Source organism: Eretmochelys imbricata, chromosome 22 (assembly GCF_965152235.1).
Source record: "Eretmochelys imbricata isolate rEreImb1 chromosome 22, rEreImb1.hap1, whole genome shotgun sequence".
Lineage (NCBI taxonomy): Eukaryota > Metazoa > Chordata > Testudines > Cheloniidae > Eretmochelys > Eretmochelys imbricata.
In genome coordinates, this window is record NC_135593.1 from 5,351,069 (window position 1) to 5,368,464 (window position 17,396).

Genomic DNA, 17,396 nt, shown 5'->3' on the forward strand with positions numbered 1-17,396 from the left:
ACCATCTTAAACTAAGACTGTAGCTTCCTCTATTAGCAAAAAGAACAGGAGTACTTGTGGCAACTTAGAGACTAACAAAAGTACTCCTGTTCTTTTTGCGAATACAGACTAACACGGCTGCTACTCTGAAACCTTCCTCCATTAGATGTGTTTTCACTTCTATTTGCTGATAACCATCTCTGCCGTTATTTATTGTACTTGGCATCACTTAACCTATGTCCTGTTGTGAATAAACTTTAATCTAAACCAACCCAAGACTGTGTTTGAAATGAAGGAATTGTTAAATCCCGTTAAGGTGGCAAACTGCTGGGTATGGTCTCTTAAAGGTGCAAGCAAACCTTATTATTTGTTAGCACGCTCCAGCACGGGGGCTGGCCACTTCCACACAGGGATTTTGGGGACAGTCAGAACTGGAGGTGTGACCAAAGCTGGTGGACTGCAGGGTGGGGCTGTTGTTTGGTAGGCAGGCTGCTGAGGCCTGAAGCACTGCCCCACGGCTGCACAGCACACAGACATGCAGGATTCAGCATGCTTGTCTGTTGGCTGGCTGTGACAGAGCAGCGGAGCATTTAAGGCACTCAGGGTTACAGGCAGGCAGTGACACAGCCCTCACTGCTCTGGACTGCACCCCAAAAGGCGACAGCCATACATTTCATGTGTAGCTTGCTTCATGCTCACTCGGTGGGGCCAAGATCTGTTCTCGGTTATTGCCATGCAACACCACTGAAATCCTTGGAAGCTCTGTATGTTCAGACTGGGTCATTTCTTGAGGTGCCTACCCCTGAAGCACCCAAGTTTAAAATCGCTTAAGCACAGCAGCAGTGCAAGCCTCCCCCTCCCACCACCACCCCATTTTCCCATACCCCACTGGGTATGGAGGTCAGAGTAACCGTTGTCACTGATTGCACATCTGGGCTAGGCAGGGTAACAGCTCTTATCTCCATTATACAGGAGTGCTGAGGCACAAAGAGATGAAAGCCCAGATCCTCAGAGGTGCCATTGAAACCAATGGGCGGAAGGTGCCTAAACACCTTTGAGGATGTAGGAAAAAGTGGAGATGTTCCTTTGCTGAAGGGCACGAGGAATCTTTGAGAGCTAAGGCTGACAAGGCCAAGCAGACCTACCAACGCACAGAGAGCCAGACAGCAGGCAACCGCTGAATTCTACTCCAAAGGTTGGCGAGAGCAGGCAGTGGCATGCCAGTTGCTATTCCAACTGTCGTAGCCTTTGAGTAACTGACACGTTCAGTCTCTGGCATTGCTTCCCACTCTAAGCCCTGGCACCTCCATTGCATATCTGATCTATCATCACTGCATTAATGTGAGAGTGTATGTCCCGTAAAGAACCCAGCACCATCTGGTTCCATCAAAGAAGAAGCCTATAATGAGCCACATGCATTCCCTCCTTGGAATGATGCAGTGTGTGGCTATCTACAAGCGATGGGGAAAAAGCATGGCTGATTATGTCTGACCATTGACATGGTAACAGCAATTTGGCCCATTTTCTGTCAGGCTGCTTGAATCACACATTGTCGCTGAATGAGTCCAGCGAAACTGAACTGGCTCATCCCTGGTCCATCAGAAATACTTACAAAAATGCAACATGAATGACTGCCCAAGATTTAATTTGCTAATATCTGCAAGAGCTGCTAATGGGGTTTGGGAGAGTTCAAAACCAGATGTCATTATTGCTCTTAAAAGTGCACACGTTTCTGCTGTACGAGGCCAGCCATTTGTTACCCAAGTCCAGGAGGAATTGGGGCTCTTTGATTTCTTTGCAAACAATCAAAAAGGAAAACCAACTGTGTTTCACTGGCAACTAAACAAAGAGCTTATGAACAGCTCTGGCGGGGCTGTTTTTATTGCAGAGTCCCTATAGTGGGAAGCACTGTCAAGGATTGCTTGTTCTCTACTGCTGTCTTAGATGCTCAAAACAATCACGCTCCTTTCCCTGATGGTTTGATCCTTTTTCATTTAGCCAACAATCATGCTTTAATTTCTCTGTTTTTTTTAATGAAGCAACATGATCCTGAGCTGTTTACCCCTTCATTCCTTTACCTGTGCCTTTTATGTCATTTTAATTTATATTCCCATTGCAGCAAAGCACATAACAACCTAGGCCCAACATAAACACTAGAGACTGGAATTTCTTATTATGAACATGCATATTTTATAATGACAAAGTGGACTTAAAAAAATAGAATCTGGAACACACTTTGCACCCATTCCAAGTTCGGAGGCCGAAACTACTTCAGTATTTGTATCCTGCCTGTATGACATAAACTTTACATGAGGGAGTATCATCCAGTGGTTAGAGTAGGGTGCTGGGGCTCCTAGATTCCATTCCCAGCTCTGTCACTGATTCTTTGTATGATGTTGAAAGGCGCTCAGCTGCCCCATGCCTCAGTTTCCCCCTCACTAAAGCAGAGGTGTTTTATTGCTTAACAAATGACAGCCAGAATGACTCTATAATTTAAATCAACACAACGGAGATCAGAATTTGGCCCATCTGGTTTTTAAAGTGCATTCAAATCCTCTCCTGGAAGGTGCCTTGGGAATGAAAAGTAGTGTTGAAAGTTCTGTACCCACATGTGATAGACAGATTGCTTCGGTGTCAGGCTGGTGAATTCAGTATGGAATTCCTTTGTGAATTACCATGTTCGTCTGCATTCCCTGCAGAGTAGACAAGCCTCAGACCCCCAGGAGTGCACCAGCCAGTGGCCTGTAGACCCTTCGCTGGATGAAGCCACCTCAGTGTTGCTCTAGGAACAGATTAGCCAGCCGTTAGGCTGCTGATGGACTGTAGGTCAGGTTGCCGCCACCTCTGCATAACATCTCTCCGAGAGAAGAGTTTAGCCCAGTCTGTTAGCTCAGGGGGCTGGCCCTGGGATAGGTGACTTGTTGCTGCTACAGACTCAACCCAGAGCTGAGGGACCCAAAGAATTTGTTACCATTGATTGATTGTTTGGCTTGGTTGATCTCAGACAAGTTCTTAGCAGGCAGGTGTCCCCATTAGCCTACAGACATACACCTGGCAGGGCCATGGATTTGCACTCCCCTTTCATCCTGAGATCAAGGGAAGGACAGCACCTGGGAAGCTGTGTATACACAGGTGAGCTCGGTTTCCAGGACTCTCAGTCCAACCCCAGCGGTTGTGTTTAAAATGAAAGAAAGGGAAGGCACTTACTTCTCTGCGAGCGTGCACAGCAGAAGGCTACGATGGTGGCCATCAGCACCAGGAATGCCACGCCGGCTCCCACAGCGACGCCTATGATCACCGCCATCGGCACTGACTCTGCAAGAGGAACGAGGGAGCCAATGAAGTGCAGAAGTGTCTGAGTACCACCTTCCCCTGCCCTACTGCCTAACCGCCCTGGCTGCCATAACTCCGCTCCTGGCGAGTGTTGGGTTTGCGCACTGGCTTCTTAGGCTCTCCTGCCCAATAACTATGCTGGTCTTGAACCGGGTTGATGATGCATAGTGCACACAAATGAGCTTGACTGTAACTTGACTGTCCTCGGGAGGACACAGGGTGTCGGAGAGGAGACATGTACAAGTATGACTCGCTTAGCTGGCCCTTGGATAGCTCCGTTGCTCTGCTCTAAATGGGGAAGGGGGTGGGATTCCAAAGACTCCTCCGAAACATACAGGTCAGCTGCATTGGCTGAGCTGTGTTGGGAGGCTAAGATTAGAAGAGCAGGGTGCTGCAACTCGAGATGAAGGTGCCTCGGCTGGGCTCCAGATTGGAACAGCGGAGCTGGTGGAGTGATCAGGGAGAGGGTGCTCCATGCTCGCGTATTTATGCCCATGATGAATTTGTTTTTTAGATCCCCGTTGGGATTTTCAGCCTGCAAAGCTGATTTTTGGAAGTCGTGCCAGACCACATTTTGCAACAGAAAAAAAAAATCATTTTTAGGGAAGTTTGTAAGTCGGTCCCAACAATCTTGTGATCCCCTGGCAAATCTCACCCAATCACTTCTACTGACTAGCCCCTGTTAATATTGCCATTATTTAACACAATTATTTATAGTTGTCTACATTTAACGCTGCCCAGGTCTGACCCAAACCTCACTGAAGGCAGAGGAAAGACTCCCACTGACGTCAATGGGTTTTGGGTAAGGGCTCATCTAAATAGCGGGTAAATGGCAGAGTCCACAGCCTTGCAGTGAGATCCATTTCTTCAGGAGTTGCATCATGCTGCACCATCAAAGCGCCTTTCTAAATGACGACTGATCCGTCTCATTCTGGGGACTGCACCGCCAGAGATCTCTCTGCCCTCATGGCAAAAGACGCTGTGCGTGCTGCTAACTTAACTGGGCTTGTTCCATTTTAGATACTAGCTACCCATTACTGCCAAAGAGCAGTAGAAGGCAAGCAGAGGGGACTAAGACAAGGAAGGCAGCCCAGGAATTACTGCAAGAACGAAACGGTGAAGCCGGAATCAGATTTATGTCACTTTCTTCTTGTTATTTTTAGAGATGGGATCAACCAAACTATGGCTTCAGCACATCCTTCCCTACGTTTATTAGGAACTGGGGAAACATTTGGGAAAGAGAGATCTATACAGGAAGGATGGGTTCCACCTAAACCAAAATGGAACCAGATTGCTGGTACTTAAAATTAAAAAGGTCGTAGAGCAGTTTTTAAACTAAGGGCTGGGGGAAAGCCAACAGGTGCGGAGGAGCACATGGTTCAGACAGAGACATCCCTTAGAGGAGGATCTAGTAATGGAGATTCTCTACATCCTAGTAAGGAGGAGAGGATGGAAGATGATAAAATACAGGTAGGATCTGATGAGAAACAGTCAAACGAAGAAGAGTCCCATTCAATTACATCATGTAATGGCAGACAGCTAAAAAGTGACAAGTTTTTAAAGTGCTTATATACAAATGCTAGAAGTCTAAATAATAAGATGGGTGAACTAAAGTGCCTCGTGTTAAATGAGCATATTGATATAATAGGCATCATGGAAACTTGGTAGAATGAGGAAAATCAATGAGACACAGTAATACCAGGGTACAAAATATATCGGAAGGACAGTAAAGGTCATGCTGGTAGGGGACTGGCACTATATGTGAAAGAAAGAGTAGAATCACATGAAGTAAAAATCTTAAATGAACCAAATTATACCATAGACTCTCTATGATAGTAATTCCATGCTTGAATAATAAGAATATAGCAGTAGGGATATATTACTGACCACCTGAGCAGGATGGGGATAGTGACTGTGAAATGCTTAGGGAGATTAGAGAGGTTATAAAAATAAAAAACTCAATAATAATGTGGGATTTCAACTATCCCCATATTGACTGGGTACCTGTCACTTCAGGATGGGATGCAGAGATAAAGTTTCTTGACACCTTAAACAACTGCTTCTTGGAGCAGCTAGTCCTGGAACCCACCAGAAGAGAGGCAATTCTTGATTTGAACGTAAGTGGAGCTCAGGATCTGGTCCAAGAGGTGAATGTAGCTGGACCGCTTGGTACTAGTGACCGTAATATAATGAAATTTAACATCCCTGTGGTGGTGAAAGCAGCACAGCAGCCCAACACTGTAGCATTTAATTTCAGAAAGGGGAACGACACAAAAATGAGGGGGTAGGTTAAACGGAAATTAAAAGGTGCAGCACCAAAAGTGAAATCCCTGTGCGCTGCATGGAAACTTTTTAAAGACACCCTAATAGAGGCTCAATTTAAATGTATACCCCAAATAAAAAACATAGTAAGAGAACCAAAAATGTGCCACCGTGGCTAATCAACAAAGTAAAAGAAGCAGTGACAGGCACAAAAGGCATCTTTTAAAAAGTGGAAGTTAAATCCCAATGAGGTAAATAGAAAGGAGGATAAACTCTGGCAAATGTAGTGTAAAAATATAATTAGGAAGGCCAAAAAAGAATGTGAAGAACAGCTAGCCAAAGACTCAAAAAGTAATAGCAAATTTGTTTTTAAGTACATCAGAAGCAAGAAGCCTGCTAAACAACCAGTGGGGGCACTGGACGATTGAGACGCTAAAGAAGCACTCAAGGATGATAAGGCCATTGCGGAGAAACTAAATGAATTCTTTGCATTGGTCTTCATGGCTGAGGATGTGAGAGGGATTCCCAAACCTGAGCCATTCTTTTTAGATGATAAATCTGAGGAACTGTCCCAGATTGAAGTGTAATTAGAGGTGGTTTTGGAACAAATTAATAAACTAAACAGTAATAAGTTACCAGGACCAGATGGTATTCACCCAAGAGTTCTGAAGTAATTCAAATGTGAAATTGCAGAACGACTATCTGTAGTCTGTAACCTATCATTTAAATCAGCTTCTGTACCAAATGACTGGAGGATAGCTAATGTGATGCCAATTTTTAAAAAGGGCTCCAGAAGTGATCCCAGCAATTACAGGCTAGTAAGCCTGACTTCAGTACCGGGCAAACTGGTTGAAACTACAGTGAAGAACAGAATTGTCAGACATATAGATGAACATAATTTGTTGGGGAAGAGTCAATGTGGTTTTTGTAAAAGGAAATCACGCCTCACCAATCTACTAGAATTCTTTGAGCGGGTCAAAAAGCATGTGGACTAGGGGGAATCCAGCGGATACAGTGTACTTAGATTTTCAAAAAGCCTTTGCCAAGGTCCCTCACCAAAGGCTCTTAAGCAAAGTAAGCTGTCCTGGGATAAGAGGGAAGGTGCTCTCATGGATTGGTAACTGGTTAAAAGATAGGAAACAAAGGGCAGGAATAAATGGTCAGTCTTCAGAATGGAGAGAGGTAAATAGTGGGTCCCGCTAGGGGTCTGTACTGGGCTAGTCCTATTCAACATATTCATAAATTATCTGGAAAAACAGGTAAACAGTGAGGTGGCAAAATTTGCAGATGATACAAAATTACTCAAGATAGTTAAGTCCAAAGCAGACTGCGAAGAGCTACAAAAGGATCTCATAAAACGGCAGATTAAATTCAATGTTGATAAATGAAAAGTAATGCCCACTGGAAAACATAATCCCAACTATACATATAAAATGATGGGGTCTAATTAGCTGTTACCACCCAAGAAAGAGATCTTGGAGTCACTTGTGGATAGTTCCCTGAAAACATCCACTCAATGTGCAGCGGCAGTCAAAAAGGCGAACAGAATGTTGGGAATAATTAGGAAAGGGATAGATAATAAGACAGAAAATATCACATTGCCTCTCTGTAAATCCATGGTACGCCCACATCTTGAATACTGCTTGCAGATGTGGTCACCCCATCTCAAAAAAGATATATTGGAATTGGAAAAGGTTCAGAAAAGGGCAACAGAAATGATTAGGGGTATGGAACAGCTTCCATATGAGGCGAGATTAATAAGACTAGGACTTTTCAGCTTGGACAAGAGACAACTAAGGGGGGATATGATAGAGGTCTAAAAATTATGACTGGTGTGGAGAAAGTAAATAAGGAAGTGTTATTTTCTCATAACACAAGAACTAGAGGGCACCAAATGAAGTTAATAGGCAGCAGGTTTAAAACAAACAAAAGGAAGTATTTCTTCACACAACGCACAGTCAACCTGTGGAACTCTTGGTCTTCACAACATCCTCTGGCAAAGACTATAACAGGGTTCAAAAAAGAACTAGATACATTCATGGAGGATAGGTCCATCAATGGCTATTAACCAGGATGGGCAGGGAAGGTGTCCCTAGCCTCTCTTTGCCAGAAGCTGGGAATGGGTGACAGGGGATGGATCACTTGATGATTCCCTGCTCTGTTCATTCCCTCTGGGGCACCTGGCATTGGCCACTGTCGGAAGACAGGATACTAGGCTAGAAGAATCTTTAGTCTGACCCAGTATGGCCATTCTTATGTTCTTATGTATGCCCCTTGCAAACCTAGGGGGGATCTGGGTCTAACGTTTGCAAATGAACCCCAGATCCGACCGGTGCCCTCACCAAATGCTGAGGATTTGAGACAGGCATTCAAAATCCCAGCTGGAGCCCTGAGGGTCTCAATGTTGTGCAATAGCCAACAGCAGGCACCACAGCCTGGTGACAGAGGGCAAAGCAGGGCCACGTTTACAGGGTGTTGTGAATGCCACATATGCATCCACTGTAAGAAGCTTGTGAAAGCCGGAGGGCTGGTTCCCAGGATTCCCTGTTCTATTAGTGACTTACAGAGCCCCCCACTTCTGTGGTAGCTGAGCTACTGCACTTCACCCCATTGTACAGACAGGGTGCTGATGCTCAGAGAAACTACGGAACTTGCCCAAGGAGATAATAAGCCTGTGGCCGAGCAAGGTCTTGAAGCCAGGTCTATTCGTCCTAGCTTAGCAACTTAACCACTGGGCCATCCTTCCTCCCTATTGGCTAGCCTGGGAGGATCGATGGGGCCCCTTGGGATCCAGGTGACTTTAAGACTGACCCTTTCTACTCTGTAGCTGCTCCCAGCTGCCTTTACTAGCACAGAGATGGTTACATTTGTTAACTGCACAGGAGCCGATTCAGCTACAGGGCAGTGAGCTGGGTTTTCTTCTGCCTCGGGCATCAGCAGCCGAATGCTCAGCTCCGCACCAGCCGTGGGGTTAGTTTTCCTTGCTGCTGATGTGAGGAGCGGTTAGGGAAACAAGGCCCTTCGACTTGGCAAATGAGCCAATTTGATCTGGAATCACGGAGAGAGAATGAATATATGAAATGCCACAGTGCCACCGGGAACGATTCCTTCTCGCTGCACCTTGACTCTTTTGTGCGTGCCCTCCTGGGGGCTTTCCCCAGTCATCGGTGTCTGCCGTTATTACAGGAACACAGTGACGATCACCCACTGGAAAGTCTTAGTGCTCCCTGCATAAATCAGCTGCTGCGTCGAGGCTGAGGGTTTGAGACACTCGCAGGTGCCGTTTGGGTTTGGAGAACGTGGCCTGGGCTCACAGAACACCTTTTCCTCTAATCTAAACCTAGCGCTCTCATTGCCTCCAGAAGTGAGTCAAACTGTAGCTAAGGGGAGGGCTGTGCTCTGTTTGAGGACTGGTCAAATCTCCCCAAGCTTATGGTGGTGACATGAGAGAGTTGCATGGGGTAAACAGTAACATGGTAAACTGACCCAGGGTAGCCCCATCTGTAAATGCACCACCATGCTGTTCTACTCTCTCAAACACAGGAGATGGGGGGGAACCTGGAGAAACCGCAAGCACGAAGCTTAGCAGGGCCAGATTGATAGTCCACTTCCGACCAGGAGTTTATGGGATGGGAGTGGTGGACCATCGTGTCTCAATTTTTAGGGCTACTCATGGCTGCGTGTCTCCACTGCAATACATGTTATCAGCAACCCTGGGCTCTGCTCTGAAGCTCAGCGCAGCTTCCTCATGGGGCAATGACAGAGGCGTGGGGCTGTATGAATGGGGAGCATGGCAAGGGGAAAAATCTGTAGTTCAGACCGAGCTGAATTTGTAGTGAAGACAATCTAAACTGTGCACACCTCCTCCCCTCTGAGTTCGGTTTAGGAATAATTCATTTTGGTTTGGATAAAACCGATTTGCAATAGACTTAATCTAAATCAATACACGCCACTTTTAAACCCAAATCAGTGTCCACCAAGTAGTTTGCATGACTTTGGTTTAAATAACTGCAAGCTAAATCGGTTTCAATACACACCTGAAGTCCAGTTAGTGCCACTTTCTCATGCAGACACATTCTATTGGCCTGTTTACTCTGTCCTGGGCTATGGTGCCATCACAACGGGTGTGCAATCCATTGATACCATGAGGATCTGTCTCTTTCCCTCTCTACTCCTTTGCTCAGGCCAGATCTACACTATGGGTATGACTTTGGTATAATTATGTTGCTCAGGGCTGTGAAAAATCCACACCCCTTAGTGACAGTTATCCTGACCTTAACACCCCAGGCAAGCAGCCCCTCTCATGCAGGTGGATTAGCTAAGCCAACGGGAGACGCTCTCCCCTCAGCACAGTGTCTTCACTAAAGCACTGCAGCCATGCCAATGCAGCATTTTAAGGGTAGACCTGCCCTCAGTCTCATCCAAAGGGATCAACACCCAATACCATGGCCCCAGTGCCACTAACCCAAGTTCAGGCTGAACTTTCAAACCCTCGGCATTCCAGTGGGCTCAGAGTTAGGCAAAAAGATCTTTGCCCATCCCTAGTTCATCTTGAACTTCTGGTGGCGGCATAGAGTAGAAGCTAATTCTCACAGCCCTCCCTTCTCAAGAAGCGGAGGGATTAGTCAGTGAAAATAAGTTACTTTCTAGATGCAACTTGGTTCTGCTCATGTGGGTCTGCCTTGTAAATGAACACTTTTCTAGGAAGTCTAGAGAAAAAAAAATGCCCCCATGCTTCACTTGTCTGTGCAAATGGAGATTGTTAACACTGGTGGACACAGATCCATAGATTATAAAACCAGAATGGACCACTGTGATCACCTAGTCTGACCTCCTGTGTAACAGAGGCCAGAGGTCTTCCCTGAATTAATTCCTGTTTGAACTAGAGCAGATCTTTTAGGAAAACATCCAATCTTGATGTAAAAATCGATATACACAGTGAGGACATGAGATTGAACAACAGACCTTCCTGGAAACCCAAGGGAAGTGACTTAGGGCAAGAGCAAGCATCCACTAAGAGTGTCGGAGGGGTTCTCCTCTGACTGATCTGGGTCAAAGGTCAAAGCCGAGACCTTATTGCAAGTTTAGCAGGGAAATGATCTTTCCAGTGGCCCACGCAGTTACTACTAGTCTAGGAGTGGATCAAGGTCAAGCCTCCATCTGTTCCGAATCCTTGGACACCTTTGTATATTTCACTCTCCTCCCTGTAGAAGTAAAGAGGGCAGAAGGAGACTTCCAGGCGGGGTTGTCCTGTCTCACTGATGTATACTTGTATTTACTGGCTGCCGCAGGCATTTGTTGTAGTTCTCAGACCACATGAGGGCAGATAGTTCCCTCCAACTTCCAGTCTAGGCTGGCCCTGGCAGGGCCATGGGGGTGCATAATACAAGAGGCCATTCAGGGCAGCCAAGGGATTAGGGGAGAGACACGCACTATTCACCATGGACACTGGTTTCTATAGATTGCTCCCACGTGTCTTTGAGTGATAAGGCGGTAGGGCAATACTGTTATAGAAATGCCCATGAGAAAAAACCTAGCAGTTACTGATCCCATCTACATTTTTAAGGACAACTAGTTGTGGCTACTTCAAGGGTCCTTAGCTCATTCAGTGTTTTAGAGCATACACCAGCTATCACAGGTGTATTCCCCTGTTTTCTTTTGCCCTCAGTAGGGCTGGACAAGCAATTTACTTGGTGGATTTAGCCTGTTTCTTCTGTTTGTGGATTATCCGCAGACAGATTTAATCTTCGTTATTTAGGTGGTTGTTTGAAATGAGTCAGTGCATGGTTTATGACAATGCATTTCAGCCCCTGGCTTGCTCGCAAGGTGTCTGCTGAGCGTTAATGCGTGTATATGTAATTTGCTATTCATGCCATGTGACTGGCCACTTCATTCACATGGTACTGTTTCTGCTCCCTGCCTGGATGACTGCCAAACCTGCAAAGAGCTTCCCCAATGACCGTGTGAACATTGCCAGCAACACTCCTTGTGCAGATGCATATTCACATGAGCCCACAGGACACTTCTGGCAAATATTTTTGCCTATAAAACCTTTCTCAAAGCTCACAGAAAGGACTACAAAGGGGTGGCGAGGCCCATCCATGAGTGCATGTTTACAGTCACTATTTGAATGGATGTTTGCAAACATTTTCAGCCAGCTCTACACCACAAAATTGTATCTGAGATCATCTCTGAGGGCTTTGAATGAATACAGTGTTAAGGTCAAGGACTAGCAACTTTACTGAATGTGTCCAGCTGGGCTCAATGCTTGCAGCTGAAGTCACTGAATGTAACCATCCCGTTGCAGGTGTCAGCGTTACAGGTTGAACCAGGGCCCTTCAGCATCAAAGCACAGTCCTCTACCACTCGAGCTAAAGCAGTAAAGCTCCATTTGTCAGTAGCAGTAGTAGGCTGTCATCCTCTTGTGGATCAGCCACAAGAGAAGGCCATGACACTCTTTGCCAGGAAAGAACACCCCCTAATTTCATATCCCAGCATGCATCAAAATTTGGTGTACAACTTCCCTGCTGGTTGTTCTAACATCCTGTCCAAGAATGCTGAGAGGGACCTGCCCCAGAGAACATTACACCCAGCTTGTCCCCATCTACAGCAGATCCCTACCTTGACTTGGATCAGTCAGATTTACTCCCAGACTTCTAGCCCTCCAAACTGTATTGCAAGCATATTGGAGAGGAGCGCTCCTCTTAACCCTAGTTTACCTTTGGCATCGCTAACATGCCCCTTGCTGGACAGTCACAGTGTCTGCAAATCTCACCACTTTGCTAGACACTGTTCCTTCTGGGTAACTTGCTGTGTCAAGGGCTCCAGATGGCTCCCAACACAGCCACCGGTGGCGCTCTATACCCTCCGTGCCTCCTGTGTAGGATCGGAGATGGCTACTTTAAGCTGCTGAAGCCAGCTTAATGGGCAGGTAGCATCTGTGAGCCTTCCTCATATGCCCTACACTCAATTTCCCAAGCCCTGCTTCCTTCTTTAGAGTGAGTCCCTAAATATGGCTGCTGGAGCCTTCACCCTCTCTTTTGCCACTTCTCTACCATTCTGCTTCCAGACAACTCTGCCTGCTGGTGGTCAGTGCAGAGCTAACCTATTAGCCCAGTCACCTATCGCTCACCAGATCTGCTGAGCATGCAGCCCGCACTTCGCTATCCCCAATATCCAACGGGCACCCTTGCATTCTGCGTGCAGCAGTTTTACCAAATGACGTTTCAAATTTGAGCAAACTCTTAAGAGTTATTACAAACTTGTCTCCCTAAAGCCAGTCTTTGGAACATTGCACCAAGCCACCTTTGAATGGATCCTGCTAATACCAGACACACCTCGCCATGTTCTACTGCATACACCGTGTCGTTCTTTGTACCTTCACTGAGAAGGCTTGTGCCTTCGCTTAGATGGACGGCGTCCATTAGAGCTTGTGAGTGGGTTGATATAAGCCACAATGCACAGGAAGGTCAACTGATTAGAAAGATGAGAGGGTAAGGGGTGAGCCATGGACATCCAGGGAGAATTAGAAGAGAGGTTTGGTCACCCACTTCTTTGAGCAACCTGAATGGGAAATCTTGTACCAGGCAAAGCTCAAGCAGACGATGAAAACTCATCGTGAAGAGCAGACATCACAGAGCTTCTGCAATTACTTGTTCGTCTTAGAGAAACAAGCAACGCCAGGTGAGTGGAGAGATGGGAGCCTGGAGACACTGTCAATGTCTGCTAGTTCATCATCAAGGGAGCAGGGAGTGAGATCCAGAGGCAAGTGAGGGACTCTTAATGATAGGGTTTGGTCCTGGACGAGTGATGTGGCCAGCAGCGGATGGAGCATGACACAGGGAATGGGAAAAGCTGGCTCCTGGCAGAGATAACGCCAAGGGCTCTCCTGGGATGGAAGACACAGTCACTTACAATGGAAAGGCACAATGAGATGGTCAGGTGGCCAGGGATGGTAATGGGTGGGCCAGAGTAACAGTGAACAGAGCTGACAAAGAGCCCAGTGCTGCAATTTGCTGACTCATCAGCTCCAGTCCCCTGGGAAGCCTAATCCAGGCTTCATGGAGGGTGCTGTGGTTCAGGGAGATGAGAAATACAGCTAACAACAGTTTGTGACAAAGGCAATGCATCCTGCAACTGTCTGCCCCGTTTCAGGTCCATTCCTGTCCCACCTAATGCTGACAGTGGCTAACTCCCTCCCACTAAGGTGGGGAAAGATGGCTGGAAGTTCATTGCCCCTCTTGAAATTCACTGGTTTGTCTGTGTGTTTCCCCATAATAATACTTAGCATTTATACAGAGCATCTAGTCTGTAAACTCCACAGCACTTTACAAAAGGGTCTAAGTATTAACAGATGGGGAAACCGAGGCACCAAGAGGTCACATGCAGAGCTGGGATTAGAATCCAGGGCTCCTGTTCACTGGTGCATGCCGTCTCTCAGAGCCTTTGAGAGATCTCTTCCTGCCCTCCCGCTGTCTGTCTCAGGAAAGGTAAAGCTAGAAGGAGGCTGCTGAATGCTAAGGTGTGAAAACGCAGCTGGGGGCAAGTCACATATTCACCTTCAGCTCATGATTCCATACCTGCTTCCATACCAGCTCCTGATTTCATTTCCGTACCTGTTTGAAAATAAAGCAAGCGTCTACAGCCTTGCCAAGCCCAAGTGCACACATCAGTATCTCTGAGCAGGCAGGCTCTTTGCTGCTGGAGGATGCAATGGTGCATGGACGTTCCCCTGAAATAGATATTCTCTACCACCCTAGTCTGAGGTTCCACTGCATGGGGACCGGGAGCTACCATCTGGGACTACACTGCAGATTGCTGGGATATGACTTCAGAGTAGTGTAGAGACCCCACCTCATGGATTCGGCACCGTTGTACAGCAGGGACAACCACTAGGATTCAGTTCTGCTTTCCTATAGGTTCAACCACTGGGAATCACTCCCCTGGGCAGGGATCTAACTCCACTGCCATGTCACCTGCTAGGCCCCTTCTCCATCTCCAGCAGAGTCAACAGTGCCCTTGCAGGACCCAACTAAAGAGTCCTGCATGGTTGCCCACACCCACTGGTGTCCAGCTCCACCCCATGCAGTGGCATGGGCTGGGACCCAGACCCATTGCCCTGCAGAGCTGCCCACTGGGACCCAGTTTGTTGGTTCTGTCCACTAGGAACTCACCTCATTGCCATGCACAGGCTCTGATTGGCAGACGATCGGAAAAAACACGGTCTGTTTGCATTGGAAGAAGTGCAAGGCCAATTTTGAGGGGTTCATTTAGCTCTGATTTAATCTGGATGGCAGCCTTGCCCATATAAATCAGAGCTTAATGAGAACAATCCACCTGCCTGCCTGGGCATTTAATAACATAGACTAGAACTGGAGTCCCTCCAGGAGCAAAACATTCTCTACAAAGGCAGAGCCCCCAGCGTGGAAGCCCCCACACTGCCCCAGAATTACTCAGAGAGCTGCTTAACCCTTTCTAGGAGCTGCCCTTCCCTTCCACTCTGGCTGCCATGGGTTCCATCTGTCCAGCCCTCCCAAAACTTGCATCTCCGATGGGCACTCTGCTTGAAGCTTCGAACACCAAGCTGGCCCACTTGGGTCTGTGTCCTGCTTCGCAGAGCAACGAGATGCTGTCAGCTTGCATCGCATGGACTCAGTGAGAATTGCTGACCAGGTTTCATTAGCAGGCTCTGCCACCGCAACAGATTTGTGCTTTGGGCCCTCTTACGTGGACGGTCACTGGAGCATGTAGCCTCCTCCAGTCCTCAGCAACAGCACTGCAGTGTGTGGTGGAACAGGGGCTTCTGAGCAGCGCACACGTCAATTAACTCCCAATGGCCTTTACCCTTCCACTTCTGCTTCACTTGAGAGGGCTCAGCCCTGAGCCAACACCCCTTGACTTCAATGAGCGGCAAGGGCGTTTACAGACTACTCAGACCGAGTGAGCCACACAAAAAGCTACTGACACCTCCCAGCCGTCACACTGTGCAGCTGGCATCGGCTCTGCAGAGCGTTTGCCATCTCCCAGAGACATAAAGCTTTGGGAGCTAGGGCCATCCAACAAGCCTTCCCAGTGTCTTCCTAAAAAACATCCCAGTTGCCCTTTGACATGTCTCCTGGATATCATAGCACCTCCCTGGTCTTCTGGAACAGCCAGCTGCTAATTCCCAACGCCCAGGAGCTGCTGCTGGTTTCTAAGCACCGTGTCTGTGGCTCCCACCTTGTTCTTTCAGCCGGATGATCTCAGTGTCTGAGCCAAAGCTGTTCCAGGCAGTACAGTTGTAAATGGTCTGGAAATCAGCTCGGACGATGTTGCTGATGGTCAGTGTCGAGATGACGCCTTCCTCTGTGCTGACCGTCTCCACTGTATAGCGCCCTGAGGTCCCAGACTCCAGCACGTTCTCCTTCCAGGACCAGGCCTGCAATTCAACAAGAGGGGTTAGTTTTGTTCATTTAGGGCCTAATTCTTTTAGAAGAGCCTCAACTTGGCCTGGGGTGTGCACCCCTACATAACGGTGGGCACAGACTGTAGCCTGAGGATGTCTAATGTGCAAGGGGAGTCAGTTGGGGGGGACTTTCAAAAGCATTTATGAGATTTAGGAGCATGAGTCCCACTGAAAGACACAGGAACCTGTGCTCCTAAGTCACTTAGGTGCTTTGGAAAATTCCACTCTGGACGTTGACGTGCCAGTGGCTAAACTGCAGCCACTAAATTTCAAATGCAGTTGTTTCTAGGTGCAAACTGAGGCACAAATTCAGAAGCCAATCAGCAAGATACCCAGATCGGGCACTTCTTGTCCAGTTCTAAGGGTAAGTGGTGTAGAGGATTACAACAGGCCCTGTGTTTGCTATACTGGGGAAACTGAACAGACAGCTTGGCTTGAGACTGGAATGATTAAAATGCTGTAAAAATGCATTCATGTTCAATGTGGGGGACATGGCAGGATACTATTCTGCTCCATGCATCATCAACCCAGCTGCCAGCTCACTCCAGCCTTCAGACTCTTTCCTGGGCCGGGGCAGAAGGATCCCTGGGAGCTGGATTTTCTCATCCCAGGTGCAGTTTGTAGCACTGGCCCTGAATATTAGCAAATATTCCTGACTTGTAACCTGTGTCTCTCTGTCTGGGCTCAACGAGCGGGGACGAATATGGAGCCCCACAGCCAAGATCTTTACAATTGCTGCAGTGGCAGCTTAATTCTGGTGCTTTAGGAGCTGTGGAGGCATTCTGTGCTGGGGTGGGTGTGAATGCGATCAAAGACCTGGTCAAACTGTTCACTGCAAGTAAGTTAGCTACACTCGGTGCTTCGATGACCCCCAGAACTACAGCATCGGAGCATCCACAGCGCCCCTGTGCAGCAGGGCTGTATGATTATCCCCATTGTGTGGATGGGGAACTGAGCCCCAGAGAGACTAAAGGCTAGATTCACAAAGGGATTTAGATACCCTGCTGCCCAGTGGAACTCTCAGCTCTGAGTCAGATGGCCAGGCTCCCCATGCATTGTGAGGGGTGTGTGTGTCGGGGGGCAAGTTAGGTGTCTAAGAAAAGGATTCTCAGAAGCCAGCACGCTGAGCGGGGAGCTGCCGGAGCCAACCAGGAGTGAAATGCAGAGGAAAAGGGTGGGGCTTACGGTCCAGATTCAAAATGACATTTAGGTGCCTAACTCCCTGGTCTGGGCCTTAGGTGCCTGAATGAGAGGCTGGAAGCAAGCACCTGTCTCCACTTGGCATTCTCAGCCATGAGCCCCATCCTGGAGCTGGGCAAAGTCCCTTTGTGACTCTAGCTGTCTCACCACTGCACCAGCCTCCCTTCTCTGGCCAGTT

At 47.6% G+C, this 17,396-nt stretch overlaps 1 protein-coding gene across 1 annotated transcript in view; it reads right to left on the bottom strand.

Moving 5' to 3' along the window:
- The window catches only part of KIRREL3 (kirre like nephrin family adhesion molecule 3), a 292,205-nt gene that overhangs the window by 37,707 nt on the left and 237,102 nt on the right, over nt 1–17,396 (bottom strand). Inside the window, exons 12-14 of the mRNA XM_077839635.1 lie at nt 15,793–15,991; nt 14,154–14,189; nt 3,187–3,294 (exon numbers count right to left, since the gene is read on the bottom strand). Coding sequence (XP_077695761.1) covers nt 3,187–3,294; nt 14,154–14,189; nt 15,793–15,991 — 343 coding nt within the window. The remainder of the gene's footprint in view (nt 1–3,186; nt 3,295–14,153; nt 14,190–15,792; nt 15,992–17,396) is intronic.